Here is a 13878-nt window from a genome sequence, read left to right as displayed (position 1 = left end):
ACTGTGCAGCCCGAGACTATTCATTCCTATAATTAGAATTTGCACAGTTTGCACTAAACTCTTGGTTCACTTAAACATACTCTCAAACACATCGATACCCTGATACAGTAGCTAAATGTTGATTTGCCCGTCTTTAACCTAGTTAAATGTATGTGTGTTCTTTGTGTTAGTACTTTGACAACAGATTCAACTTCCCAGTATGTGTAGGCCTAGGCACACTTGGACAGTAAAGTTGATTCTGAAATAAAAATTACACATCTTTGTTTTTGTGGAACAAACATTTACATGCCATAGCAGGAAAAGCGCTGGTGTATATGTTATAAAATGTATGATAGCAAATTTGATTTAGCTACTTCTGCTTCAAGGTACTGGTACTAAGAATGCTGACTCACTGACACTCATAACTTACTTGAATACACTGATCCAGCATAAGCATTACTCATAATACCTGTGCTTTTCCTGTTCAACAAGTGAACATGTCAGCTGTTTAAAAAAAAAAAAAAAAAATCAAACAATGACACAGAAACATACGAGAGCGCAGATACAAATCAAAGCACTTAATGTCCCTCGGAGTACAGTTAATATTACACATTTACTTAGATAATTCCTTATCAAGTGCAGCTTTAAATCTGAAGTTTTTTTTCCAAAAATTGAGAATGTCTGTGACAGGAGCTACCAAAAGGCTGATGGCACATGTAAAGACTGTTCAATGTTTATTGGGTGAGATGAAAGAAAACTGGACTGTAGACTAGTTGCTGCTTGTCAGAGAAATAGATTCACATCTCAGGTGGTTATCAGAGACCATGTGGGAGAATGAAAAAAAGAAAGTGAAAGAAAGTTTCATGATCTGACAAAACTAAATTACGCTACAAGCTACAAAACCCACCCCGTGATGCATGCTGAGGGCAGAGTGGTGCTTTTGGTACTTCACTGGGGGTTTTCTGCAGCAGACTTTGGAGGGCTTGAGGGGTGAAAAGGAAATCAGTTCAGTTCTGGAGGGAACACTGAGACGGTATGAGAGATGAATGATGCTGTCACAAGGCAATAATCCAAAACATGAAGATAAAGCTTGTACCTGCTCAGCAACAGCCGAAATCAGTGGCCCAATTCACTTATTATTGCAGGCATTGATACCTGCTAATGTCTTAACAAAGCTCAATCAGCACTTTCCAGATGTGCAAAGCTGACCCATACCCATTCACACACAACCTCCTAGGCTTGTATTTAAATTTAGCTGGATAGTGTATTTATTATATTCTTCTGGTCATCTACTGTGATTCATAGCTACAATTTAATAAAATATAGCTACCGAATTTAAACGTTGACATTTGTTTTGAAAAGACAACCAACACAGAAATTGTATGATCAACATTTTACTCAAAATTGCATTGCATCCCCTCCAAAAACAATTTCTTGTTGTAACAATACAAATAAGGTGGCAGAAATAAAGTCAGAATGACAGCATATAACTAAAACGGCATGAGAGGCACCATCCCTATTTGGCTTTGCTTTTAAATCTTCGGGCACGTTTGATACAGCTATCCAATTCTCACAAATTGTTGATATCGCGCCTCTGGTAGTTATTACTCCTCTCTGTGAAACTACAATTTTGATAGAACTTTGACTCCTAAGTGAACTGCAGTCCAATTTGTGACATTAAAACATGTAATCCAGGACACAATAAGATGACAAAGTATATACAACATACACCTGTGCAAAATGTGTATTTCAAACCTAAAAAAAAGTTAAAAAGATGCCAGATAGCACTGTTAAGAAAAGAGATCCAAAAAAGCAAAATATAGTGTACATGAGGACATCTTTATATATTAGCTTTGTTTATCTTGCCCTCCACCACTGACAGAAGAAGTGATACAGAAAAAAAACAGCATAGCTGGGAGCGAACAGAATTGATCATTTTCAGTTGGATCACATATAACTTCTAGCAAATCTCTATTGGTATTATTTTTTCCAAATATATACATCTAGGCTAATTTTAAGTTGTATACAGATATAAGGTATAATGCACACACCGCCCTTCGATCTTCGGCATCCTTCAATATAAATAATGATGTGGTGTGGATGTAGACAACAAACAGTATTACCCAATAACAGAAAGATACCATGTGCATCAACAGGCTCTCTCTGTAAAAACTCTGGAATAGATTCACAATACCCTTCATGGCTGTAGTGCACACCTATTATTAAGGGAGGAGTTATGTACCCAGTCATCAGAAGGGGGCAGCACTGGCTTGACTTTCATATGGGTCCACAGGCTCAGTGGGGTTTCATCTGTCATATAATCCAAGAGGTGTTCCACAACAAGGATTGATACATGACCACGAGAGATGAGTCCATCCCCGGCCTGCACCCGCTCAGTTCTTTCCAGTCCAGTCCGACTATCATTTCAAGAAGACGACGTAGAAGGCCATGACCAAGCAGGAAAGTGCCACGGCAATGTGAAGCCTCGTCCCGATTACTGCAGCTGAGAATGAGAAACAGGACGAGCAAAGAAAGTTGCAGGTCAACTATGAACACAGAAAGCATATAAAAGGGAAGCACGACAACATTGTAAACAAATGTCTGTTATTTAGGTGCTAGTGTGATGTGCTATAACAACTCTTCTCAAAAGATAGAAAAAGTATCGTGCAGTTTCATCTGCACATTTCTGTTGTTCTGTACTCTAAACTATTAGGTTAGAAATAAAGACATGAATAAAGGAAAAGTTCACATCTATATTCTGTAAAGAGTGTTGAACTTGTTGTCCTTTTGTAGCAAGAAATACATATCTCTAAGTATATGGACAAGGAAACCAAGGAGGATATTCTCAAGTTTGGGCAGTTGGGCAACAGACATGAATATTTTTATTCAAAATATCTATGCATGTTGTGTCAGGTACATTTTAACAAATTCAATTGTATAATTGTCTATTTTCGGCAAATCCAATACTTTCAGTATCTGAAAAATCAAGGTACTTCATCAGGCTGATTGAAAGAAAGATCCTGCCAATAAAATAGTGAAGTTCTCTTTGTTTGGCAAAATTGTCTATAATGAGATACTACAATCAGAAACAGCTAAATTGTCATTACCAGATGATAAGGTTTTTGACATTGGTCCACAACTTATTTTGTGAAGCCCAATTCTACTCAGTTATGGATTTGTTTAACTTCTGCTGTGCTGTAGTGAAGCACAAACAACACATAATGTGTTAACATGAGGCTTCAGGCTGCTAACATTAGACATTTAAAATGTGCAGTGGCTGAACAGTTCATCGATTTCAAATCTGAACTGTAATACAAAAAGGGTGCAATTCAGGATATTTGAGGTGTGACTATTAAATAATGACACTAATGCTGTAATTCAGTTTAATTTATTTAAACAGACTAAAATTATCAGGGATAGCTGGGTTTATAAATTCATGCTGTTCTCCTTGTGTGACAGTCAGACTTTTCCTGATGTCTTATGTAGTAATAAATTATTACATTCTTAAAACATATTACACAGTGAATATTAAACTGAAACTTAACTTAAATCAAATCACAATCACAGTGTCAAAAAATTGTAATTTTCCCCGAATTGTTCTGCCCTCTTACTCTAGTGTCCACTCAACAGGAACAGGTTATGTACACATTACAGGTGTGTGCTGTGCCATCACATTACTATGTGCATACTCACCTTTGTAGAAGACACCCCACACTCCTTTCTTCTCTGACAGCAGCCAGCTGTTGAGGCGAGGCACCTTTTTGAGGTATGCACAAGTGCAGATAAACAGCAGCCCAAACACCAGGATGCCATCGAAAGAGTACACTGTGGTAGAAGAGAAAGACAATATCATAGTCTGGGTTGAGAGGTAGTTATGTACAGCTTATTAAGCTTTTTAAAACAGTGCAATGCAATTGCATTAGTTATACAGAATTATTCAAAAGCAGAAAAGAGCATTAACCCATTCTTGCTATGGTGTGGCACAGGTTCATATCTATTAGATGTAAAATGACTGTCAAGACACTTTCATAACACGAATGGTGGTTTTAATAAAGCCATGTACCCACATCTTCATTTTTACTGTAATATCTCTAACAAAATTCATGCAATTGGAGAGTAGATTTAGTTTCAATGAACCATCTTAACAACCTGTCACCTAATTATTTATTAATATTAGTGTTCTAACGTCTAGTTAAGCGACAAATGTGAATGCTAGTTTTGTTTTAAGTCTGACATTTTGTGCATTATCTAAAGTAATTGAAATAGCACCATATACACTGTGTCCTGTGGTGGACTTTCCCTTTTATCTGCATGGTCGCGCTGTGTTGTTGACCCTGGCTAGTAATGAGTTTCATGCTGTTGCAGCAACACAACTGAACAGTAGAGAGCGAGAGCAGAAGAAAAATGCATACATTACTTGACTAATTTGTACTATCAAGCTTTTTGTTTAGTGAAATGTGGTCCAACTGGATATCCTCATTTTTTTTAGCTTTAGCCACCGATATACCAGTTAAAGCTAGTTAGCAAAGTGCCTTGTAGCCAGACAATAACACGACGTACAAGGCGTTTCACACGAAACACGGCAAGCCTAGCAACGAATCTGCAATTGTAACACATAAGCGAAACAATACAGTTAAAATGAATCCGGAGTTTGTTTAGGTGCTAACAGACTGACAGTACTATTCAGGGCCACGTCTACAGCTAACCTAGCTTCAACTTGCTTTCCCTCCCAGAAGTCGCCTAACTTCTCCGTTCTGCTGCCGTCGGCTAGATGTTTAATACAGTAAACCTACCATTTGTCATATTCGCAGCTTGCTCTTTGACGATGTTATATGACTGTTTTTCCTCTGAATTAGAAATCCATCATATGTTTTAAAGTGGATATATGATGCAGTCTGCTTCGATTCGCAATCACTCGGTTGACATTTCCGTTTCCCTGCTTACACTCTTCTTCTACGGTTTATGTTTGTTGTCGTCCAGCTGACGTCACTGCCACCTACTGGACCTTTAGACACAGCGCTCCCTGTTTGTACCATAGATTGTGTAAGAATTATTTCAAGTAAATTTGCACAATCAACAATATTATAGGGTCTTAACCTAAATTTTAACTTAGGTTTATTTATGTCTACATAATATTTTCAAGTGTTGACATCAATATTTAAATCTTTCAGACTGATTTGCATAATTAATAATACTGCAACAGGACTTTAACCTAAATATTTTTATTGAGTCTGGAAATTTACATAATAAACCAATATTGTGGGGTCTCAATTTTAATATTAAAATTTGTTGAGTAAATTTGTAATGCACATCTTATTGCTCCACTGAAAAGGCGCTTTCTTTCAGATGTGTTATATAGTGAAATGATTCAACAGCAACAAAACGAAGAAAAGCTCAAAACTGACAGTGTTCATGAACATTATCATTAACGGATGGACAATCTTGTATATGAAAACTGATAAGTTATTAGCAATGAAATAAACTTAAATGTGGATAAGGAATACTCTTCCTTCCCTTAGTGTGTGTGATAACAAACGGCTCTAACAAGCAGAGACACAAAAGCTACAAAATTTGTTTTGTTATCAGGTTGCATTATCCTAATCGTTATATCACATTAGTCTAATCTGTGCATATGCTGCTACAGCTGCTCTGAGACAATAGGAGTTTCTCTCCCAGAGGGAACAAGGGTGGAACAAAGGGTCGTAAGACAGTTAATGAGATTTGATCAGGACAAGTGAGGCACACCTGCTCTGATCAGCCTCACTGTCACTGCAGCTCACTGAGCAGCCGGACAGCAACACCGAGCCTCTTCTCCTTCTACACTGGGGTCTGTAGAAACAGACTATAACACTTGATCTTCAGCAACTCTTTTTTCAGCAATGCGTCTCTACCAGAGCACTCAGGTAAGATTGTTTTTAATACTTTTGTACTATTAGGCATTTGTGAATGCTTATGCTGCATGCAGAAAATAAGTATTTCTTTAATTAATAAGAAAGAGGAAAATAGATTTGAATTGTCTGTGCGTCTGTTTGAACAACAGATAAATTAAAGTCTGCTTTGGACTCAGAATGGAAGATGCACATTGGAAAAAAGAGTTTAACTTACACTGAACTTAACTAACTTTGCAAAAATCCTCAACGTGTATTCATTTGTTTTATTATTGTATAAGAAAATCCTGAAAAAGCAAAGCAATTGTTTTTAACTGAAATAACTCTGAATGTGCCTGTGACATGCTCAGTGAGAAACTAATCTGCTGTATTTTGTCACTGGTTCAAACCACAGACCACATAGATGACAATGAAGAGTTTCATATTCATTTTACTTTATTAATTTATTTTCGATACCAAGAAGTAAAGTGAGCTTTTGTATGCTGGGCTAAGGAAAAGTGTCACACATTCCTTTTATTTTGCAATGCTAGTTTCCATGAGATGGATAAGATGAAGAGAAATTAACCCTATCTTTAATTACAGAACATGCTGAATATGTATTTGAGTAATACATTTACAGTTGATAGTATTTATCAGTAGATGTATTGTTTAACATAATGTACAGCAAATTCAAGGAGTAAAACCCGTTACTGTGTCAGTCTGTAGAATGTACTAATTACTTTGCACTCTGTTAGGATGTGAGCATTTTGTATGATAATCCCCATATTTATTTAGAAAGTTTACTTTGAATGTTCACATATTCTGATAGATGACAGAATTGTCTGTGTAGATTTGCATGCTTAAACCTTTATTTTTGCCTATTATGCAAAAGAAACGACTCGCTGACTCCTGCTCTTCTTTCAGGCATCACAAAAAACAATCCTTCGAAACAAAAGCGGTAAGACACAATCAAGACGAGTTATGTTGCCTCTGTGAGACAAATGCAGGATTTTCACATGTTGTGAGAAATTGTAGCACAACACAAAAAAAAAGCATTCTAACATTAAATTTTAGTTTCTGAACATCTTGCTCCAAACAGCGGTTCTGTTACTGTGACACACTGGACTGAACTCTCTGGCTTGTATTCATGTGTATCAGACAGACATCAGTGCTGGATGCTGCCACCGCACCAGGTGATTGAAAATCAAGAACAGGAGGATGATGACCTCATCAAACCTAGAAAGCTTCCAAATCCCATCCTGGCTTCTCACCAACACAGAGCTCTTCATCAAGAGCTGTTATTCTGCCACAGACGGTGAGAAAACACTGAGCCTGTACCTGTTATCCTATGATCAAGTCACATATGCAGCAGGTACACGCTGTTCCATGAACACACAAAGCTGACATCAGTCAGCAAAGAAAATATACTCGAAGTTGCCCTATTTTGGTCGTCTGTTTGACTGCAAAACTTTGAGTTTTTTGAGGACAGTTTCTTGGTTAATGTGTGGTAAATGCAGGTTAGAGCAATCAGACAGTAGATGTAGTTCTCCAGGTGAGCATTTTAGCAGCCCCCCTCCTCCACCAGAGAATCCTCTTAGGCTTTCTCAGTCCATCTGACCAGGTCGGTGGCTGTGGATCACCAATATACTTAGTGTTTAACGGTGACTGAGTCAAAAGTGCAGCACCTTATTAAAGATCACTGCTGATCTCTCAACAGGGGGCAAGTACTGTCACTCTCCTATCTGAGAAAGCAAAAATAATGTTTAGATCTACAATCATTTGTTAGCATGAAGAAGAAAACATTCAGTACAAATAAGATGGCATGATAGCATCAGATATCCAGTTGCTTTGCTATAAAATACACAGTCTACTGTCTATTCTTGTGCTGAAATAATCTACAATAAATTTGGTGCATTAATTACGTGGCACTCGAGTTAAAAAGTTTTATTGTACTTTTGACTGATAATCTTAAGGTAGAGATTCAAATTTCTATCCATATTGTATTGTATCCTCAGAGGTGTACTGCCTAGAAGAAAGCCAGAGCTGCAGTGTGTGCTGGAACACAAACAGAGAGAACAACGCAAACAAAGGGAGGTGGCTATCCACCCTCCCTCCGACTTGGAGGTGAAGCTACGTACGAGGCTGCAGAGGCTACAAGTGGTAAGAATGTTAGCTAAGAAAACCACACAGCCTATGAGCTTCAATATATTCCCTAACTTGTTAAATTGGGTGTTTCCTGTCTTGCAGTATGAGCTGGAGGAACAGAAGAGGAGCGAAAGTCTGAAGAATGTGCCAGAGTTTGTTTTTGTGAGACAAACCTTGAAGCACAACCCAAACTCTTCCTAATGACGACCACAGCAACGGGACAAATAAAAAATGTCATTTTAAAGGAATATCATCTTTGACTGGCAGCTGTATATAGTCAGATTGGAAAATCTAAATTCAGCAGTCTTATCTTGACAATAATGTCTAAGTATAATGACATTTGGAGCTGTACAGTCCTTTACAATCTACAACTGCGGAGCCAAGTGCATTTTTTACTCCATGTTTCTGGGAAAGAGCTTTAAAGCCAGCACAGACAGTAGGAATTATTACAGCAACCAAAACCTATTTTCACGTACATATGGGCACATCAGTAGTGTCTTAAGAGCAAACTTTATGCTTTTACGGTTTTCCCCTTTTTCTATGCATGAAAAAGGTCTGTGAACTTACAAAGCCTAGGTCCATATCAAAGGGAGGTATTCTCTATCACACAAAACACTGCTCCCTACCTGCTTCAAACAAAGTCCAGGCTTTTCTTCTATTATGCATCTATGTCAGCAGGTAGCACATTTGCATAACACCAGCCTGGTGGCTAGTTTGCCAGGCCCCGGCAAACTAGCCACCAGGTTTAGAGCTGTCCTGCTGTCAAATCATCAAGTGCTTGAAGGGCTCCGATGCAGATTTCCGATCCTATTATGCACCTGTAAGCCCAAATTGAAATGTTTTTAACAGCAGTTTCTAAGCAATGTGCGGTTGTAATAGTGTCCCATTCCTCCTTTTTATACAATTTAATGTCCTTATAAATGCACACACTCAAATTGCATGCTGCCAATTAAGCCTATGAAGACTTGGTGCTTAGTCCTTTGGGTGTGGTTGGGCCATATCTGGGGTTGCGATACCTAACTAAAGTTACCTCGCTTCTGGCCATATCAGAGCCGACTGGGCTTTTCAGGAAGGTATCCTTAAAAAAGGAGCTAAAATAGAGCATTTTAAACAGTGGTAGAAGCAGTTCAGCCATGTGATTGAAAATAATGTTTTGTTTTTTTTTAACATTCAAGCATGTAATTCTATAATTGTAGATTCTGAAAACAAAATTCTAAAACTTGAAAATGTGCATAATGTGGCATCTTTAAGACAGATTGTGACAAAAATTTCAAACAATATTTTATCCAAAATTTGGGCTGGATAAAGACTTTCAGGTAAATATAATGGTTATAGAAAGTAGCATTTTGTAATAGTAATTCTGCCTTTTGTAGATAGCTTTACATTATATGTGCATTTTGCAATGAAATATCCTTTAAAATAATTACCAGGTGACAAGAATACATTTAAAATATTTAATAAAACATCCAGGGTGGCAGACCAGGTATGTAAAAACAATCACAGAAACTTAAGTTGCATTGAACCAGAATCTGATATAGACAACAGTGAGATAAGATTCATGTCATTATCCACAAAAAAACTCTTTTTGTAGCAATCCTCGATTATTTAGCGCTCCACCATATCGTGCCCTTTAATCAATGCTGTTGCACAAATTTCACAAGTTTTGGGACATGGCTGGGGATGAATTTGGGTTGGAGAGCCTCAACATCAAAGAAAACAAATCATCAATGAATAATGATTGAGGGAATTCAAAATTAGTTTTCTCGCTTGAAAAAAGTGACCAAGTGCCAGCTGGTAGTGTATATCAAGTTTCTCATTATGTTGCGTGCTGCAACATTCACAATTAACTTGATATCTCTGTAAAGTAAATGTTCTGACCTCAAATTTAAAGTGTGGCTGTTGTATTGGAAATACGAGAACCATAAAGCCTCGTCGCATAGGTTCCAGTAAAAGGAATAAGAAGGCCTGTTAAATAATACACATTCAACCGTTTTCTCCATCACATTCTTTGCGCCTCCAAACATTTGAAACCTTGCACACCACTAAATGTAAACAAAAGGGTTGCATTTAAAAAGTCAACATTTCTTGTCCATTAATTCTGTGAATTAGACAAATTTCATCCAACATGTATATAAATACAAACTGTACCCACCAGCAGCAACCACTATACTGTACACACTTAATACCAGTGTCTTGTGTTTGCTGCAGAATAAATTAACAATAAATAAAATAGAAAAAAAAATACTTTCACAAAAATAGTGTAGACATCATGGCAAGGGTTAGAGTCTCCCATCTGCGGTTCCCCTGTACTATCTACAACACTGAAATAAGCTAAAAACATATCGCATAGTGTTGGAAAACATTTAGCAGGAGGTACAGCAGATTAAGTATAGAGGAGAGAAGTAGGCCACCAAAGTGGTAAACCAATGACTGAGGAGAGCAGCGATAGCAAGGCGAACGGAGCTCATGGGTCAAAAACGAAGTAGGACTGAAGCTGACTTGCAATTCAAGAGTTGAGGGGTAATATTTCTTGGTCATGTCTCTGTTATACAACTTCAAGTTGTAAAATTGGTACTTGACATCATAATAAAAGCTGGGTTTGTAACCATATCTTCCATAATGTTTTTATACCCAATTGAGCCAGGTCTAGAATAAGAGGAAAAAATGTACTTGGACTTCTTAGTCTAGACCTCAAACATTCTGTTTCACATATGTGAAAATGGGCTTCTATTTACAAACTAAAAAAAGGCAATTTCATGGCTTTTTCTCCCTGCAAACCAAATGCGACAACATCTAGCTCACAATTTGCTACTATAACTTGCAAAACCCCAACTAAATGAACATGACACTTTTTAAGACTTCCTAAAATTTTAAAGTATGTGGAAAGAATTTGCACATAAGGCAACTTCTGCTGCTTTAACCGAGAAGAACATGAAATTGCTCCCTTTTTTGTCTACACAAATGTAACAATGGCTTTAAAAAAATGTAAATGTGATTTTTGACAATATTAAAGCTTTTTCTATAATGTCTAATACCAGTTACACAACTTAAAATGCTTTAACAATGGAGATTTGGTGGGAAAAAATAGATCCTACAACATTCCTGACTCGGACAACATGAATATATAAGATGAATGCAACCTTCAGCCTTGTTGAAAAAGAAAATAATTATGGAATCCCATCTTTTCTTTGGCAGCACTGTGAGGGTGGCACACTCCAGTCATACACATAGGACAATCGCAGCTTGACTTCCTCCTTGCAGAGCCTGCCGTCGCGCTGCAGCGTCTGATGTTTCTCCAACATGTCCTCCAAACTCTGCTTATGTGTCACCAAGTATTTGTTGTTGCAACCACGCGATTTATATTCTGTGTCAAAGCGTGGGTCATGTGTCCGCCGAACGTCTACTGGTGCCAGCCAAGCGCCCAGTGACACATCCTCACTCTGCCACGTCTTGAAGTAGCCTGCATTAAGATGCACGTACTGTACTAGGTCCGCTGAGAGGATGTAGCCGCCACCCAGTGCATAGGGCAGGTAGTAGTCACAGAGCTCCCAGGAGCTTTCGCGCCACTTCCCAGCTGCTTTCACTCGACCTCTCCCTGAGAAGAAGCCCCAGTACAACCGGCTGGGCTCTTTCGCTTTCAGCTCCTCTTTCAGGAGGTCCAAGCGAGCAAATGTGTCGTCATCTGCTTTCAGGACAAACTTGAACTCTACATTCTGGTCCAGCCAGGAGTACATGTGCAACAGCTTGAGTGTTAAGTTCTCATAGGAATCTCGCAAATCAGGCAGTAAGAGCAAGTCCTTGTGCCGCCCCTGTTCTGTGTTAAGATTCTGAAGGTCCTCGCTGGAAAGACCCTGAGTTCCTACAACAAACATAGCCAAAACATCAGAGTCCCGCTTGGCAAGCCAGGTGCTGCGGATAATACTCCTGCGTTCTGTGTACTTAGGCCCTGTTGTGACGAGGACCACGAGGAAGGCAGACAGGTCTTTGGACATGGACGGGGGATTATGCTGCTCTGGATGGGACTGCAAAGCATTGGGTCGGGGGGCCAGGCCTGGAGGATCCGGGTGACCCTGTTTCAGGGTTTCTGACGTACATTTGGCCAAAAAGACGAGGACAACAGCAAAACTGCTAACAGTGCCGATGACCAAAGCTGTCTTGTGACGGCACACCAGGCGGAACAGATTCATGGTGCTGAGTCTGGGGTGAAAAACACAAAAGTCAATCTGTCAGTTTTTATCATGAAACCTCCCAAATTACACTTTGAACACTACAGAAAGCATGCAGCAGATAGCTGAAAGGGAACAAGGAAACGGTTTGACTTACACATATCAAGTAAGCACTGTGTTTATCTCAGTTTCTAAATAAATGAAAGACTGTGCTGTTGATAATGCACAGAACTATATATTTACTTTTTTACGTTTTTGTTACTTCGGTGTGTTGTTTGTCTTTATCACAACACAAGAACATTTATGAGCATGAAAGATTTTCTAACAAACGAGTAAAAATGGCATTAAAATTATGGCTGCACAAGAGTTTCCAGTTTTAGTCCGAAGGTTCCTATTTTTGCTTTGGACAACGGTGGCTATCAAGCAAAATAGCAAAGTAACCTCGGCTCAATTGAATACCCGTGATTTTGTAGCACCGCCTGCTAGCAAAGCTTAGAGCTGAACTGCACACCGTGTATACGTGTCACAATAATGTTGTAAGCATTCATGGAAGAGGATTTGTTATTTACCTTAGCTTATTGCAAAGTACCTGTCCAGTGAGATAAAGAGCCAGCGGGGCCACAGATAGCAGCTTTGCAGAGCTAGCGTTAGCTACCGACATAAGACCATCTGCGCACTTTGAAAACTCACTCCGCTGGATGCAGACACACACAGCTGGATCATATTGGTCCACACAGGAGGCGGAAACCTGCAGGTTTATCGGGTTCAGAGAGGCAGGTTATAATAAGCAGGTTAAATGGTTCGCTGGTGGATCCTCAGCTGGTATCAGTGTTTTCATTTTTAGCCTCCGAGTGTAAACCGATTCAGTTCTGGGTGACGAAGAGGAAACGGAAACGAAGTCCCCGACAGAAGGGAGTTAAAATGACACAAGAGAAGAAACAAAAAAGACACATTCACGGGGACAGTTTTTTTTTTTTTTATTTCATTTTAATAATTGTTTTTACAATAAACTTACACATAGCATAACAATTTGGACATTTTGCCAAGAACGGATATGACAACATTGTATACATATATCAAATAACAGGGCTATGAGAACTACATGATATATTGGTGTAAATTTGACATGTGTGATAGCGAAACAACATACAGTCTGTGGAGCAGGAGAATGAAACGAATGGATAGAACGGCTGCTGGTTGGAGCATGCGCAGTAGGTATTTTGGAGACTGTCAATAACTAAGAGAAATACCTCTTGTAATATTGTTTGCTTCAAAATAAAAGCATTGAAGTAGCTTGGGGAACAAAAATCACAAGTCAAAGAAGTTATGTTTTGACGAAGCAAAAATATATATCCAACATGCAAGTGGCTTTCTTTTCTGACTGAAAAGAAAAGTTGCACATTTCATCCTTATTGTAATGGTTAGAAAATGGTTCAATTTAGCCAATTGTGCACAAGTTATAACTGTTCAGTTGGTGAGAAATTCTCAACCACTGAGTTAATCCACACATTATGAGTAGTGATGGTCCTCTGATACCCGAGGCTTCGACACATGCGCTGTAGCTCATGAAGCAAACGTATCGAGCCACTGTGCCGAGGCGTGGTTTGGTCACGTGACTCGTGACGTTTGAATCACTTCAGTGACGTTTGAAGCACTCAACTGCTTCGAATCACCTGATTGGTTCGGTTTGTTATGTGAATCACTCAGCGGGATCGAGTGTT

The 13878-nt window shown here is 38.7% G+C and overlaps 3 protein-coding genes across 4 annotated transcripts; 1 reads left to right on the top strand and 2 right to left on the bottom strand.

Annotated features, from left to right (window-relative positions):
* Nucleotides 1–1357: 1357 nt before the first annotated feature.
* tmem167b (transmembrane protein 167B) lies at nt 1358–4924 on the bottom strand. The gene is made up of 3 exons (XM_023298015.3): nt 4773–4924; nt 3673–3804; nt 1358–2482 (listed from the first exon to the last, which is right to left on the bottom strand). The coding sequence occupies exons 1-3, from the start codon at nt 4780–4782 to the stop codon at nt 2400–2402; spliced, it is 225 nt and encodes a 74-aa protein (XP_023153783.1). The 5' UTR covers nt 4783–4924; the 3' UTR covers nt 1358–2399.
* Nucleotides 4925–5694: 770 nt separating this feature from the next.
* si:ch211-160o17.6 (protein FAM107B) lies at nt 5695–8235 on the top strand. Its single transcript, XM_023298016.2, has 5 exons — nt 5695–5882; nt 6771–6804; nt 7005–7161; nt 7862–8006; nt 8094–8235. The coding sequence occupies exons 1-5, from the start codon at nt 5859–5861 to the stop codon at nt 8190–8192; spliced, it is 459 nt and encodes a 152-aa protein (XP_023153784.1). The 5' UTR covers nt 5695–5858; the 3' UTR covers nt 8193–8235.
* Nucleotides 8236–9431: 1196 nt separating this feature from the next.
* Nucleotides 9432–13050, bottom strand: b3galt6 (UDP-Gal:betaGal beta 1,3-galactosyltransferase polypeptide 6). 2 transcript variants are annotated; one of them, XM_035942798.2, is made up of 2 exons: nt 12848–13050; nt 9432–12188 (listed from the first exon to the last, which is right to left on the bottom strand). In XM_035942798.2, exon 2 carries the CDS (start codon nt 12176–12178, stop codon nt 11159–11161), a length of 1020 nt encoding a protein of 339 aa, XP_035798691.1. In that variant the 5' UTR covers nt 12179–12188; nt 12848–13050; the 3' UTR covers nt 9432–11158. The 2 variants fall into 2 exon arrangements, with proteins under 2 accessions (XP_035798691.1, XP_023153774.1); XM_023298006.3 differs by having other exon boundaries at nt 12727–13049.
* Nucleotides 13051–13878: the final 828 nt, after the last annotated feature.

This window comes from Amphiprion ocellaris, chromosome 5 (assembly GCF_022539595.1).
Source record: "Amphiprion ocellaris isolate individual 3 ecotype Okinawa chromosome 5, ASM2253959v1, whole genome shotgun sequence".
Lineage (NCBI taxonomy): Eukaryota > Metazoa > Chordata > Actinopteri > Pomacentridae > Amphiprion > Amphiprion ocellaris.
This window is presented reverse-complemented; position numbering and strand designations above follow the sequence as displayed.